This window comes from Nicotiana sylvestris, chromosome 4, assembly GCF_000393655.2.
Source record: "Nicotiana sylvestris chromosome 4, ASM39365v2, whole genome shotgun sequence".
Classification (NCBI taxonomy): Eukaryota; Viridiplantae; Streptophyta; class Magnoliopsida; order Solanales; family Solanaceae; genus Nicotiana; species Nicotiana sylvestris.
In genome coordinates this window covers 58,624,621-58,641,641 of record NC_091060.1, presented here as the reverse complement: position 1 = coordinate 58,641,641, position 17,021 = coordinate 58,624,621, and the positions used below count along the sequence as shown (strand labels likewise).

Sequence of the window (17,021 nt, the reverse complement as noted above, 5' to 3'; positions counted from 1 at the left end):
TCTCTGCAAAGAACCTTATCATCAACACTATCCGCCAGAATGATAGGCAAATCTGTGTCGAGGTAATCTGATACTTTCGACAGAAGTCAAGCACAACCCTATCAAGGAGGCCCGGCATGAAGGGATAGGTGTAAACATTCAAAAAACTCTCGGCATAGTCCGTAATACTCTCATCTGGGGAGGGTACCTGCAGTACTCCTTTTCCCCCCATCCGCAGTCTTTACTCACCAACTCAAGGTGTCCCTCTCCTACCGAAGAAGTAAACTTCAAGGTATGCTCCCGTTGATCCTGGGTATCGGGGTACTTTTCTGACGAAAAGTCCCCTCTCGAAGCAAAATGCCCCGAGTTAGGCCCACCTGGCATCTGGTTGCATCGCCAACAAGGAGAGAACCGGAGGCGAAACTCTCCCCTCCCTGCCAAACGGATCCCGATGTAGCTGTCATTAATGTAACAAACTTAGGGAACTAGAGCAGGAATTTAGGCAAGAGTGTTAATACTGAAATAATGAAAGGCAAAACGTATGAGAAAATGGTAACTAATCAGAATGGTGGAATCTCCGAAAGGGTAGAAACAAACCCTATATATGGAAAAAACAGCGATGATCCGCCTGCCTTAGAGGCCGATTAAAATGCTGGTCGAAATCACTTTGGGAAGATGTGTCGGCGGGATCGCCTCAGTCGCTTTGCAGCCATATCATCCGTTTGGCGAACGTCGTGTGACGTTTTGGGGACGGAGACCCCCGCACCAAACAAGTCCTAAGATGGTACCCGATCTCGAGGACCTCCACCAAAAAGAAGTTAGGCTCTAAAAAGCCATTGGTACCACTGCAAGTCCCGAGGTGGTACCCGATCTCGAGGATCTCCATTAAAAAGAAGTTAGTCTCCATGAATCCATTGGTACCACTGCAAGTCCCGAGATAGTACCTGATCTCGAGGACCTTCATCAAAAACAAGTTAGGCTCCAGGAAGCCATTGGTACCACTACAAGTCCCGAGATGGTACCCGATCTCGAGGACTTCCATTAAAAAGAAGTTAGGCTCCAGAAAGCAATTGGTACCACCGCATGTCCCGAGATGGTACTCGATCTCGAGGACCTCCATAAAAAAGAAGTTAGGCTCTAGGAAGCCATTGGCATCATTGCAAGTCCTGAGATGGTACCCGATCTCGAGGACCTCCATAAAAAAGAAAACAGGCTCTAGGAGACCAATGCCCTCACTATACGTCCCGAGACGGTGCCCGATCTCGAGGACCTCCATCAAGAAGAAGACATGCTCCAAGGGGCCATTGATATCATTACAAGACTCGAGATGGTACCCGATCTCGAGGGCTTCTCTTAAGAAGAAAATAAGTGCTTAAACTCCACTCATATGGGCTTGGCCTCAGGGTACCATCTAAACCCGGATAGGGCCTCATCCGGGATCTATCTACAACGCCTTAAGGCTATCTATACTAAGTTCAGAACAAGTTTCCAGATGGTCTGAGTTTGAGCAAACCCCCACTCGGGGACAGTTCTCGAAAGCATAAAGGCAGTCTCTATTCTCGAGCTTCCGAGTGAATCCCCCCTCGAAGATTATCGTAGGGTCTAAAGGCTAAGTCTCGGTCTAAGGGTTCGAAGCCCTACTCTTATTCAACTCAAAGTCATGGTCCCGACGACCCGCGTTTATCAGTCCAACCCCACAGAAAGCAAAAGGGATGAAATGTCACACTAGGCCGGGGTAGGAAGGTGAGCAGCGGTGTATGGTCCGAACACCCTCGTAAGCAGTGGTGTAGAGTCCAAATATATTCCCAAGTCGGAAGAAATTGGCCCTCCTATCTCATCGTCTCGAGCCAACAACGACAATAGTAATAACTATAATAACAGCAACAACAACAACGACAAGTCGGAGTAATCTCGCTCGGCAAGGGAAAGCCTAGGAAAAAGGCCATGGCGTGGCTGAAGAAAACACCGCCATGTAACCTTAAGGCCGCGGGCCTTAAAAATAAGGGATAGTGACGGACAAGGATGAGGAGAAGAGAAGGGCAAAAGGTTAATCTAAGAACACTTGAATAAAGAATTGGTTCTAGAAAGCTCCCATTTATAGAGAAAGGGCAAAGTAACCGGCGGACACAGTCAATACTCTTTGAAAAACGCAACCGATGGTGCCATCAATGTCCTTGAAAGACGTATCGCCAGGCACAATTAATGTATTTTTGGAACTGAATTGGCGGCAATATTATTGCTTAGAAGGACGAGAATAGGTAGTGCATTGAAAGGCGCTGAAAAGACAAGTTAGCGGGATGCCTTGGTTGCTACATAGGCCTATATCATGAGTATGACATCATCAGTATAACATTATCACTGGAAATTTTGAAAGATGGTTATCAAGGTCGTTTCTTATCGTTCTACTCTAAGAAACGTGTGGACTATCTGTATACTGTAAAATCGGAGGGTCCAATTTTCCATCGTTACGACGTCTCGAAGGCTCAAAACCACGGTCGCGTTTCACCCCTCGAGGGCCATCGACGCTTGACCTCGGAACGGTACAGACCGACGGTTACGGGGGGAAAGTAGGGAGTTCCCAAGGCATGCAGCTAGAGCCAACAAAGTCTGTCAGGCTAGTCTGAGCCCGTATCATGGCGTTAACTAGCTGTCTCATCTCCATATCTTTGTAATAAATGTATGTGTACTATGTTGGGATTTGCCCTCATATATAAAGGGGATCCTTGTCATTTTGTTATCATCTGTTGCTTAATGCTAAAGACGCAAGAACATTATCTCTGCTCTCTAACATATCCTCTTGATCTTATTACTTCATTTATTGCTTATTATTGACCATAAAGAGCCGTTATTGATTTATTTATAACTGTTAGTCCCCATCGACCACCCTCGATAGCTCCCAGCCGAGCTTCAGACTCGACCCTGAGGCCCTCGAATAGGCAAGTTCAAGGCCTCGATTGACAGCGATCCGGTTTGATTAACGTCTCGTTTTTAAGCTCTTATCTCGTTTCTAAGTCTTTCACATAGCATCAAGTGTCTAACAACTAGCATAAAAATAGATCACGTATTTTTAGAACCACTAAATCAAATTTAATTGTTATTACTATTTTGCGGTAAGCAACAAGCAAGAAACAAATCAAACAAAATCAACTGGCCAAAAGAAAGCAAGTACAAATACGATCAAATAGGAGCACCCCTCCCCACACTTAAGAAATTTCATTGTCCCCAATACAAAACTATAAAACAAGAGTGAAAAGGTAACTCCTTGAGTCCCGTGGCCTACTCCTCACCAACACCATCAAAGGTATGCAGGTACTCTTCATCATCAGAGGGAATAGAGTTTGAGTCCTTATCTAGTGGCATCTATGCACCATCGACAAAACCCAACCATTCTTGAGTGACCGCGAAGAGGGGATGGTCCTCGTGCAGCTCTACCAAGTCAATCTTCCCCCTAGCAGCGTGAAGGCGCATATCAGCAAATAGCAATTGCATTGCCTCCTCAACACGAATAAATCTCTAATCTATAGGAACAACATCAGGCGCAGAGGGGGGGGGGGTCCGTCACAGATGTGACATCAAAAGGCTTAAAAGGCTGCAGAATCAGAATCGTCCGGTCATAATGGTACTCCTCCACATTGTCCACAGAAGTCGCGTGATCATGCTCAGGAAATATAGGTGGTCGTACTCGAGACATATGCTCAAGCATAATCTTACCTAGATCAAACTTTATCCGAGCCAAGATAGCATAAATGAGACACATTCAACCGGGAGATGCAGTATCGTTTTGGGTAGGCATTATATTTGCATTAATCAACCGGAGAATGACCCAGATAAGAAACTAGAAATTGCACTTCTTCATGTCTTTGTGGAACACATTAACATCTCGTGTCCATGTAGCAAGAGACCCTGTGCCACACAGCTGGCATCTAGTATCTGGATAGGGCGGCCGATGTAGCAACCTCAGTAATAACTTATACAAGTGCTCCGTAAATCCCATGATTTGATTTATTACTCGGGAAGAATAGGGAATCATCTTGCCTCTCACCTCCACTTCATACACCGCATCTGAATTTGCCTCAAGTTTCCAGTTAGCATAAAATTCCTTGACCATGTTCACGTTCACCGACTCACCGAGACAGAACAAGCTTTCAAAACCAAGGTATTTGATCTTGTTGTAAATCCTCGAGTACTTCCTGGCTAGCTTCCCATCATGAATACAAACTTTCAGGTCGTGGCTCACTGCCGGAACAAAAGTCTGGTACCATATCCTAGCATGAGCTGGCACAGCCCGAATGACATACTTGCAGCCTGGTACTACATCCGCATCGGGATTAATGTGCTCCTCTTCCTCGTACACTGGGGTGGGGGGAGTGCCTTCCTACTTCCTTGACGGCTACTAGAAGCAACCTCTGAGGAACCTGTGTTAGAACGTTTGCTAGGGCGGTGAGACATTGCACCTACACAAGACGAACAACATTAGCCACAACACCTAAACCAAAAACAAAACCAAACGGGGTAACCATCTCACACTTATGTTATTGGCAAGTTCATAAGTACAATGTATATCGGGGGCTCAGACTACCCCGTTGAAGGCACGCCACACGTATTCAACGACCCACCCAACCACCAACATAATAATATAAAAACACAACCATGGACTACACTAATGTAAAATACACAATCAAGAAGCTACACTAGTCACTAAGAAAAGAAAAATAAGAAGTCATACTAAGTCATTACTAACAAAATAAACAACTTACAATACATATACATAAGTACTTAGCATGAATCGGACACCCCAATTAGCACCTAGGAACATATTAGCATGGGGTGGTCAATCGATTAACACTCGAGGCTAACACGTTACCGTTTCACAAAATAAGAACATGACCTCCCACCTCACACTTATCAGCAAGCATCACATCCAACAAAGCACTTCCCTTCAAAATTAGCAACACTACACAATTTTATGTCACTAAGACATTTCAACAAACACATTGTTGGCATATATTTCATCATCTTATTTCAATTCAAAGTGGGTTAGAATCACCATACAACCACACCAAATACACCACTTAGCACAACCACAACATCACCACATCTTCACAATAGCACAAATTGCACGAATTTTACATAAAACTTCACTAATTTTCAGCCACATGGTCACCCCCACCAAGATTCAACACAAATTAATTCCAACGTATCAAAACACACCAACAATCACCCACAATCATAAGAACAATGAAAACCCCACAGGCAAAGCACAATTTTTGGCCATAATAAGCAAAGAAACAGAAACAAAAATAGAAACAATTAGCACAACCACAACTACCCAGAACTTGGTTGAACTAAAGTAAAACTACTTAAATACTAAAAGAAAAGAGAAGAGATAAGAGGAAGACTTACCTTGATGAGTGTCACACCTCTTTTTTCCCGAAGGGGATAGAGAATTTTTTAAATTTGAGTGACATTACTCGAAATGAGATTATTTATTTATTTTAGGGTCGCCACTTGGAATAATTTACGCTGTCCCAAGTCACAAGTTTATATTAAATCCCAAATCGAGGAAAGTTGACTCTATTTTTGGTCCGCGAACACAGAAGACCGGGTAAAGAATTATGTTAATCCGGGATAAGGTGTTAGGCATTCCCGATTTTCGTGGTTTTAGCACGGTCACTTAACTATTAATAATTGGCCTAATTATCTGATTTATTACATGTTTTAAACCTATTGTGCATTTTTAACTTTATAACCGTTTTTATTTATTTATGAAATTATTTCTGGAAGAAGTCACGATGTGGTACACTTGTCGTTTTGTTACACATTGCAAGCCGCGCCACATGAAATGCACCCGCGACTTACGATATATTTATTTTATTATTATTCGAAGTTGTGATCGGGTCACATGAAATACATACCCGAATTGGGGATTATGTATCACGACTATGCCACGGAAACCGTACCCATAGCCACGATGATTTATTAATCGCGCTTAAAGCGAGCTACGATATACATTAATTATTTTTCTAAAGCTAATTTAAAATTATTGTGAAGGTCCAAAGTGATAGAATTATGGATATATATTAATTTTTAAGAGATGTGTTTAACTTGTGAATTTATTGCTATGGAGTCGATGGCCAATTTTAAAAAAAATAAAAATAAAATCTGCATCTCTTAAAATCGAACCCAAACCCACAGCCCTATATCAAATGTCAAATAGTTAGCTAATGGCTATGGCTCTTTGTATTCAGCTAAACCAAATAGTCTACTTAGTCTTAAATTGCAACTCTTAACAAATAAACAGAGCCAGGATACTACACTATATAACACATTCTATTACTCTGCTAATCAAATAACTAATCGGCAAGGAAAATTAACAATCAAATGAAACCCAACAAATAGTATAAGAAATCAATTCAATCTCAAACCCAAGTTATTAACACAAATAGAAGTAAAGTTTCAAGAATTTACATTAAAAGAAGACAGTAAAATAAATGTTAGAGAACAGGACCTCAAGATGCATCTTCCCCCGAATAGCTAATGCCTACCGGACTAATGGACGGAATTGTCCTTCGAAACCTCGAAACTCGCCGGGAAAGATCGTCGAAAAATTCGACTCGAACCCGACCAAAATACTGTTGTTTTGTGAGGAAAAGGAGGGCTGTTTTCGGGTGATTTGAGGTGGCGTTTGGTGCTGTTTTTTATCTGATTTACAGCTGATTTTCGCTGAGAAACGAGCTGATTTTGAGGTCATTTTTTAGGGTCAAAATGGGAAGCGATTTTGGTGGTTTATGGAGGTGTTACGATGCGTTTTTTGCTGAAATTTAGACTGCTTTGGGGCTATTCTTCAGCTGCAATTTTTGGACTGGGTTTTCAGCAAAAATGGCAGCAATTGAGCTGTGTTTTTGACCGTTTGGGGCTATTTTTTTTTTTTTGGGGGGGGGGGGGGGGGGGGGCTGGTTTGGAGCTGGATTTAAAAGGTTTAAGGTGGCATTAGGTTGCTGATTTTTTGTATTTTCAGGTGTGAAAATGGGGTTTATTTTCGAGGTTGCTCGGCTGGAATTTTCAAAGAAGAAGAAGGAGTTTTCTTCTTTTTTGGGGCATGTCGTTTTTGCCGTCTAGGAAATTAGGTCTTAGCTTGGTCTAGCAATTAGAGAATTAGATATATAAAATATGTAGGATTTTGGGGAGGAGAAAATCTGATGGGTTATTGGTTATTGGGCTCAGGTTTGGCTTAATTTGGGTCATGACTTGGATATTTGGACAAAGCAAGACTTTAGGGGAAAGTCAAAATTAAAACTTCTTTCCTTTTTGTAATTTTAATTTTTTCTTTTATTGATTAATAGATGAAAATAAAAATACTACTCCTAATCTTGAATAGCAAGATAAAGTACTAATCACTCAAAATTTACTTAACAAACTAATATATATATATATATATATATATATATATATATATATATATATATATATATATATATATTTTGCAAAACCTTTTCTTTATTTGTAAATTAAGATAAAGCTTATATTAAAAATATGACTCTCTTTTTTTAATTGTTTTCAATTTCTTAAATAAAATATATACAAGGAGAAATAAGAGCTAAAATATGTAGATTAAACTTAAAATATATTTACCTACTAAAAGTGATGAAAAATTCAAATATAGTCAAAAATTAGGTGCTCACAATGAGTGATGAATGTGAGTGGAAAAAATTAAGGAGGAAGAACAATGAGGGACTTGGGGGAGAGTTAGAGAGGAGAGATTTGTGAAAGAGAATGAGAGATATGGGAGAAAGGCGGAAAGAAATAGATCTGTTTTAAGAAAAAAAAGGGAGGGGGAGGTTCTGGGCATTTTGTTAAATTTTAAATTTTTTAGAATTTTTTTTTCGAATTATAACTAGTCAAAATTTATACTACCGCGTTACTGGGTGCGGTGCGATACGGTAGTGGAGATATTCAGAGAGGGAGTTCTGACAGAGTTGCATGTTTGGCCTAGCGTAGCGCCCCACACAGTACTCCACGCGACATTCTAGGTCACGTTTCTCAGACTTTTGATTTTTTAACTTTTTAGCCTACGAGTCGCATCCCTACTATATTATGTGCTTATTTTGTGTCTAATTCATGATCATACATGTTCAAATAATTATCAAAACTCCTTAACTCTAATAATCCTACACTACTATTATCTTATTATTCTACAAAAGCAAAAAAAAGAGTTAGAAGTAGTTCTGAGTTATAGTCGTCAGCTTGACTACGTCACTTTTACTTATTTGATCACGATGCTAGAGGATTGCTTGTCAAATCCTCTAATAAGGTACTGTTTCAACTTGTGCCCATTCACCTTAAAGCTGTCATTCCCTTGCTCATTCTGTATTTCATTGGCGCAATACGATGAGACATGTTTTACCACATACGAACCTGCCCATCTTGACTTGAATTTTCCAGAGAACAACCTAAGTCTACTATTGTATAGTAAGACTCTGTCCCCTTCATGAAAGTCCTTCGTCTTAATCAGATGATCATGACACCGTTTTGTCTTTTCCTTGAAAATTCGCGCATTTTCATACGCGTCTAGTCTAAACTCCTCCAATTCGTTCATCTGCGCTAACCTTTGTTCACCTGTAAGACTAAGATCAAGATTATGCATCTTAATTGCCCCAATAAGCTTTATGTTCCATCTCAACATGTAGGTGACACAATTTTTCATACACTAGTTTGAATGGTAAAGTCCCTATGGTTGTTTTGAACGTAGTTCTATTAGCCCATAGAGCTTCATCCGACTTTACTGACTAATCCTTATGAGAAACACTAACCGTTGTTTTAAGAATTCATTTAAGTTACAGTTAGCTACTTCAACTTGCCGACTAGTTTGGGACATGGTACAAGGTTCTAGTTTTGTATGTGACCCCATACTTGGACAACAACACAATGAGCTGCTTGTTCACAAAGTGCGACCCACTTTTACTGATAATCACTCGAGTGTCCCAAAGTGAGTAAAGATGTTCTTCCATAAGAACTCACACACCACCCAAGCATCATTGGTCATAGTAGGAATTATTTTGACCCATTTAGAGAGGTAGTCAACGGCTACTAGGATATACTCATATGAATGAGATGATGGGAATGGGTCCATGAAGTCAATGCCCCAAACGTCAAATATTTCACATACCATAATGGAGTTTAGTGGCATATCATCCCTCTTGCTAATGTTACCTTCGCTTTGACACTTGTCACGTGCAGCTATATACGCCCGTGAGACTTTGTACAAAGTAGACCAATAGAAACTCGCTTCCATGACCTTTGCTAGAGTGCGACTTCCACCATAGTGTCCTCCACCTGCTCCATCACGGCAATGAGAAAGAATGCTTGCCATTTCTCCTTTAGGCACACACCTTCGAATCACACCATTTGCATACAGTTTAAACAAGAAAGGGTCATTCCAAAAATAACTTTTTACCTCACTTTGAAGCTTCTTTCTTTGATCACGAAAGAGGTCACAAGGCAACCATCCACTAGCCAAAATGTTGGCTATCAGCATGCTAAGGAGGCCTTTCAGAGACCGTAATAATGGAGAAAATCTGCTCATCAGGGAACTCTTCCCTTATTTAAATTGTTTCAACTGAAGCCAGATAGATGATCTACGACTTGATTTTTTGTTCCCTTCCTATCTTTGATCTCCAAGTCAAACTCTTGGAGCAACACCACCACCACATTAGACGTGGCTTGGACTCATTCTTACTCGACATGTATTTCAAGGTTGAGTGATCAGTGTGCACAATCACTTTACTCTCTATCAGATATGATCTAAACTTGTCAAAAGAAAAGACCACAGCAAAAAACTCTTTCTCAGTAGTGGCATATACTTGAGCATCATTCAATGTCCTGCTTGCATATTAGATGGGCCTAAACATCTTATCTTTTCTTTGCCCCAGAAATCCCCCATAGCTACATCACTGGCATCACACATTATTTCAAATGGGTGGCTCCAATGAGGTGTTACCATAATAGGAGCACTCACAAGCTTCACCTTTATTAATTTGAATTTTCTTAAGCACTCTACAATGAAAACAAACTTGACATCCTTCGCTAGCAATATAGTCAATGGCTTGGTAATGCTGGAAAAGTTTTTGATGAATCTCCTATAGAAACTAGTATGTCCCAAAAATCCCCTTGTGCTCTTCATAGAAGTTGGTGGAGCGAGCCTTGCAATTACATCAACCTTAGCTCTATCAACTTCAATGCCATGCGCAGTCATTTTGTGGCTCAGGAAAATTTCCTCTTTCACAATGAAGTGGTACTTCTCCCAGTTAAGAACCAAGTGATTGGCTTCACAATGTTTATGCACGAGCTCCAAATTTTTCAAGCAATCCTCAAAGTCATCAGCAAAGTGGGTGAAATCATCCATGAATACTTCTAGACACTTGTCGTTTAAATTAGAGAATATAGACATCATGCACCTTTGAAAAGTGGCAGGTGCAATACACAACCTAAATGGAATCCTCTTGTAAGAAAAAATACCTAACGAGCAAGTGAATGTGGTCTTCTCAACATCTTCTAGGGCAATGGGTATCTGATCGTAGCCTAAGTACCCATCCAAGAAGCAGTGGCATCCATGTCTAGCCACATTCTCGAGCATTTTATCAATAAAGGGAAGTAGAAATGGTCCTTCCTTATTGCATTATTCATCCTTCTATAATCAATTCACATTCATCACCCAATGATTTTTCTCGTGGGGATCATTTCATTGTCTTCATTCGTCACCACTGTCATGTCCCCATTCTTAGATACAACCTGTACTAGAATAATTCACTGGCTATTAGAGATGGAGAAAATCACTCTCACATCTAGCAATTTGATGATCTCTTTGTGCCCTACCTCCTCCAAGTTTTTGTTCAACTTGTATTGGTGATGCACCACTTGCTTTCTATTTTATTCCCACGGAATTTTGTGCATGCAAATGGCTGGACTGATTCCTTGAATGTCGGCTATACTCCAAACAATGGCCTTCTTGGGCTTTTTCGGCAGCTCCACCAACTTTTGCTCCTATGTTCCTGTCAAGTCAGCAGAAATAATCACAGTAAAATTATTAGTTTCAAGAAAAGTATATTTCAAGTGAGCGAGAGGACTTTCAATTCCACATTAGGCTTAGAAGCCTCCTCTTTTAGTTTCTCCTCATCAACCACTTGATCCTTAGTTTCAAGAGCTTCAACATCTTTCTTTATTTTAGGATCTTCATCCTCTACTATGTTAGACTGAGTAATACACCTCTCTAGAGTATCCCCCACAATCTTGTCAAACTTGTATTTTTCAACCAATTTCCCAACAACATCTAGCTTGAAGCACAAATAGATAGACACCTCATCATTGGGGTATTCTGGAACACCACTTTTACATTGCCCACTCTAAGCATAAGCTTCCCCTTATAGATATCAATGAAAGCTCTACCTGTACATAAAAATGGCTTTCCTAGAATTAAAGGAACCTTCTTGTTCACCTCTATATCCACCACAATAAAGTCTACGGGGAACACAAACTTGTCTACCTGCATTAGAATATCCTCAATGATTCTCTTAAGCAAAATGGTGGTCTAGTTAGCCAGTTATAGGGACACTATTGTGGATTTGATCACTCTAAGCTTACCTTCTAATTTCCTGAATAGAGACAAAGTCATTAGATTTATGGACATACCAAATCATAGAGGGCTTTGTCGAATTTCTCACTCCCCTACGAACATGGTATGGTGAAGCTTTCTTGGTCCCCACACTTTTTAGGAATGTTGTTTTGCAATATGGTATGCAGTGGGCATTCAGCATGACCATTGTTGTCTCCTATACTTTTTTCTTGCTAGACAGGATTTCCTTCAGGAACTTTGCATAAGCAGGCATCTGAGTGACTACCTCAGTGAAGGGAATGTTCGCATAGTGTTGATTGAGCATCTCAAAGAATCGCCCAAACTTATTTTTCAAGTTTTTCCCGCTTTATTTTTTGAGGGAATGATAGAACTGACATATGTGTACTTTCTTCAATCTCCTTTTGTACCACACTACTCTGGCCTTTTTTCTCTTTGCTCTTTTTCTCTTACATTATCTCGGTCTGCTTGTTTACCACAGGGTTAGCCAAAGTTTTGCCACTTCTGAGAGAACAACTATGATTGTTTCCTTTAGGTTCTTTTCAGTGTCGGAGGGTAAAATTCCATGAGCCCCCTCATATAACAAATTTGCAAGTTGTCCCAATTGTCTTTCTAAATTATGGATGGTCGTGCACTGCTCTCAGATGGTTATGCTCTACTCTCATTTGTCTGTGCCCTGAGTCTAAAATTTTTCATCTGATTTGTTGATGAATGCCTTTAAGAGATCTTCCATACTATACTGATTTGACTGTTGTGGCTGGTATTGCTACCTTTGCTGGTTCCGAAAACCTAGTGGTCCTTGACCCTAGGTCTGAGATTATTCTATTTTCATGAGTTCAAGCTCCTACTAGATGAACTTCACAAAAAACCTGGATGTCTTTGACCCATAACATTATAGTTATTCCCACCTTAGTAGTTTGCTCTATTAAAGTTCCCCACCGTATTGATTTCCTTAGCTAATTGTTGACACTCATGTGTAGGGTGTCCCAATCCACAAAAATCACATGTTGCTTGCGGCTCACTCTGTACCTTGGCCAATGTCAGCTTTCTTATCTCCTTGGCCATGGTGTCTAGCTGGGCTTGCATGGATGTGTTCGAGTCTACCTGGTGAATCCCAACTAATTTTCTTCTAACATCACTCTCAGTCGACCTCCACATGTAGTATTCAGAGTTCTTCGTGAGGACGGTCTCAGTCCACCCTAAAAATCCTGGAGTTGTATCTACAAAGCAATTCCATTGTGTTGACACTTTTTGACTATATCCTTGAATCCTTCCCAAGTTTTGAAAACAGTTTCTATCTCCTTCTGTGAAAAATTGTGGATTTCCCTTCTAAACATCCCTGTGTTTGCAGCTGACAAGTACTTATCAATAAACTTTGTGGTCATATCTTCCCATGCCCTAATCGAACCTTTGGGTAAGTTACGAAGTAAGTGCTTTGTGTCATCTTTCAATGAAAAGGGGAATGCCCTTAAGTAGACTACATCCTTTGATACTCCATTGTATTGGAAGGTGTTCATAATTTCTTCAAAGTCCATCAACTGAGTGTTAGGATATCCGTTCACCTTCCCTCTAAAAATATAGTTGTTTTGGATAGTTTGAAGCAAGCCTTGCTTCAATTTGAAGTTGTTTGTTGTTATGGGTGGAGGTTTGACACTTGACAATCCTTGATTGTAGACTGGCCTAGATAGTCACCCAATGATCTTCCAGGCCTGGGTGCTGCTTTCTCGAACTAGTCTTCAACCAAGGGTCGGTTTAGATTAAACCTTCAACCCCCATTATCTTCGACAATCTCATCAACAATTCTCTGGGCTGCTATCCGTGAAGTGTCTTATTGTGCTACCTCTCTTGCAACTAAGTCTACTCCACCATTCTCTTTGTTTACCATGGTGGCTTGAGTCGAAGTTTGACCGTAGAAATTTTCTATTAATTCTCTTTCTTTTCTTAGTTGTCGTAGGTGTTTCTCCAACTCTGGTTCATAGGGTATCACTTCCTTTGAAGAGGATCCAGTCATACACCAAGGAAATCAAACATGTATCCTGCACACAAGTGAGAAAACGTGAATACACAAAAGTAAAAATTGGTTCCTGAATTAGTACTAAAAACTATAATAAACACTATTGAGTGTCAATCCCCAGCAGCAACGCCAAAAGTTTATGAGCGCCAAATACAACACAAAATTGTTGCTTGTTAGTAAAAACTATTATAGTTTAATTATCGTCTCCACAGGGATTGAATTTAAACCATGTTCAAATAATCTTCAGTTAATTACTATCTAGGAAAATTAACACTTGATTTGATGACTATTACTATGATTAACTACTACAAATTAAGCAACTAACAATTGATCACAAAAGACAACAGATGAGCAACGAAGAAATATCGATGAGAGGAATAAGGGTATTTGACTAGATAGGTGCAAGATAATTGACCCGGGATCCAATTCTTGAGTTAATTCACTTTATAATACTGTTGATTCTCATGAATTCGACAGATATTACACTTGAAGTTAAGATTCCTATTTTGATTAAACATTAATTCAGTAATTAATCCAATTGAAACACGACAAATAATTACAAGAATAAAACAATGGTTATGATCTAAAGGGTAACTTCTCATGAATATTTCCTTAATTTCTAGTTCGATTAATAATTCAAGAGGCTATTCGATTACCTATTTGAATCACAAATTTAAACTAGAGCATAAGATGTAAAGCAATTCAATATCAAGCTCCTCTTTCGATTAAGCATAATAATAAATAACTCACAATACAAATTAATATTCCATCAATTAATTCTAACAATTATAAAGAATTGAATCCCTAATGAAGTTATCAAAACACCATATCTATCAATACCCTAATGGAAATTACTCTATAGCAGTGGAGTAAGACATCTCAATAAGGTTCAAAAACAAAAAAAAACATCAATTCTAATGATTCAATACCAACTCCTGTATTGCACCGATTACAGGGTCCATATGAGGGAAGCTGCCGCAGTTGGGCTGTCCACCTCATAAGTACGCCACCACTGATAAGCTGCTCCTCGAAGCTGGAAGGCAGTGAAAGAAACCCCTCTCGATCCTGATATACCCATAGTGCGGAGGATACAGTAGCACTCCTCCAGATATCCCAGGGAATCATCTGATGCTAGACCACTGAATGTAGGAGGCTTGTACTTCTTGAACCTCTCAAACCCCTACTACTCATCCTCAGAAGCAATTGCCCTACCCTCGGGCTGAACTGGGGCTACAGGCAGTACCGGTATAACCTCTAGGATCTGATCAACCTGGACCCATTGCTCTGGGGTGCAGGCGACGGAAGTCAGTGCTCCTCCCCCGACCTGGGTTGTGGCTGCAGCAAGTGGAATCAACCCCGCCTGGGCTAGAGTGGTGTACATGCTCACGAAATGTGCAAGGGTCTCCTGAAGAGTTGGAATAGTAGTAGCAGTAGGCGTACCAGGTGCCTGGGCTCCGGCTAAAGCTGTTGGTGGCTAATCTATGATAGCTCGCGTGGGTGCTCTGGCTGCACCACATGTGCGTCCTCAGCCTATACCCCGGCCCCGACCTCTGGCAGCTCTAGTAGGGAGTGTAGGTGCTTGGTCATCTCCGGTAGCACATTGTATACGGCAAAAATTGGCGGTTTGATTTTACAGTCACCAAGGCGCCTCGAAGGAATTGCTTCCCCTAAAGGATCGAAGCTTAGCTCGGGCCATGGCGTCGAGGGTTCTCAGCAATCTATTTCGAGGTAGCGCAAGCAACGATCGGCCTTGAGGCGGGGTAAATCAGTGACGACGGTGGATCAGTGTGAGGTTCCCAAGGAATGTGACTAGAGCTGACAAGGTCTATTAGGCTAGTCCAAACCTGTACCATGGCATTAAATGGCTGTACCGGCCTCATTTCTTTGTAATAAATGCATTTGTACTATGTTGTAATTCCCCCTCATATATAAAGGGGATCCTTGTCATTTTGCAGTGATCTGATGCTCACTATTGAATACACAAGAACATTCTCTCTTCTCTCTAACATATTCTCTTGCTCTCATTACTTCCATTTATCGCTTATGTTTATTGTGTTCTATTTATTGTTCTTCATTTATTTCTTATCATTGATCATAAAGAGCCACCGTTGTAGCTCTCATAACTGTTATTCCTCCCTCGATCGCTCCAAGCCAGTCACCTAACTCGACCTCGAGGCCCCATATACGACAGCTTGAGGCCCTGATCTCTAACCGATTTGATTTGACCATTACATCGTTTTTAAGCTATAATCTTGCCTTCTAATCCTTTTTACTTAGCATCCATTTCCTAACAACTAGCATAAAAATAGATCACGTATTTTTAGATCCACAAAATCAAATTTAATTGTTATTACCATTTTCACGGTAAACACACGTGTTCTCGCCATCTATGAGAGAATAGAAAACAGAGGTTTAGAATTTTGATATCAAAATCTTGCACAACAAGGAAATGAAATGAAGTGGAATTTTCCTAATAGTTACAGTAGCCTCTCATAGATACGTAGAGACATCTCCATACCGATGCGCGAGACTCTAATGAACCAGCTTGTGATTCATGACTCCTATGAACCTAGAGCTCGGATACCAACTTGTCAAGACCTAAGTTCTCCCTCCATGAACTGTCGTGATGGAACCTAGTCTCTACGACTAGGTAAGCCTAACATATTGCGAAAAAAGGAAATGGAATACGAAACTAGAAAGTTGCGGGTAAAAATACATCATAAAATAGTTTAAAATGACGCTCGGTATATACAATACACACTCTCAAAACTGAATCAAAACTCCCAAAACCCGGAATTTCATGAAATCACAAGCTATAGAAAACTACATAATGTTCTAACTCCAGAGTGTCTAATCAAAATATAATACAGGAAGTCTAAAGTTAAAGGGGAGAATAGAGAGGAACTTCTAGGTCTATGGACATGGCAGATATACCTCGAAGTCTCTGATATCGCCCGCCTCACTGATAGAACGACGGAGCAAAAAAACATGGATCTGCACACGAAAAATATGTGCTGGAAAGGGCATGAGTACACCACATCGATACCCAGTAAATGCCAAGCCTAACCTCGGTCAAGCAGTGACGACGAAGGTCAGGGCCCTACTGGTTATATATATATATATATATAACAGATAAAGCAATATGAAATGTGTTAGTATAATTAAGATACTAACAGTCGATATAAATAAAGTCACAGAAAGAAATAACTTAGAACATATAAATAGCAACAGGGATCTCCCAGGATATCATCCCGTAGTCCCAAACGTAAATGTGTAGAGGATCTCCTGGGATATCTTCCCATTGTCCAAATCAAAAATATGTAGGGGAATCTCCCGGAATACCAATCCGTAGTCCCAAAGTAAATATCTAGTACAAGGGGATCTCCCGGGATCTCGTCCTGT

The 17,021-nt window shown here is 40.4% G+C and overlaps 1 protein-coding gene, 1 long non-coding RNA gene and 1 other non-coding gene across 3 annotated transcripts; 1 reads left to right on the top strand and 2 right to left on the bottom strand.

The window, feature by feature from the left end:
- Positions 1–3,056: 3,056 nt before the first annotated feature.
- Positions 3,057–7,097, bottom strand: LOC138889144 (uncharacterized). The gene is made up of 2 exons (XR_011406761.1): positions 6,488–7,097; positions 3,057–4,433 (listed from the first exon to the last, which is right to left on the bottom strand). It is a non-coding gene; the product is annotated as an uncharacterized lncRNA (long non-coding RNA).
- Positions 7,098–8,242: 1,145 nt separating this feature from the next.
- LOC104227444 (uncharacterized) lies at positions 8,243–8,623 on the bottom strand. The gene has a single exon (XM_009779695.2). It carries the CDS (start codon positions 8,621–8,623, stop codon positions 8,243–8,245), a length of 381 nt encoding a protein of 126 aa, XP_009777997.2.
- Positions 8,624–12,835: 4,212 nt separating this feature from the next.
- LOC138890962 (small nucleolar RNA R71) lies at positions 12,836–12,942 on the top strand. The gene has a single exon (XR_011407324.1). It is a non-coding gene; the product is annotated as a small nucleolar RNA R71 (small nucleolar RNA).
- The last annotated feature ends 4,079 nt before the right edge of the window (positions 12,943–17,021 follow it).

What these genes read in the sequence shown, in the direction of transcription:
- LOC104227444 (XM_009779695.2), bottom strand. Translation starts at nt 8,623, where the DNA reads ATGCATAATCTTGATCTTAGTCTTACAGGTGAACAAAGGTTAGCGCAG.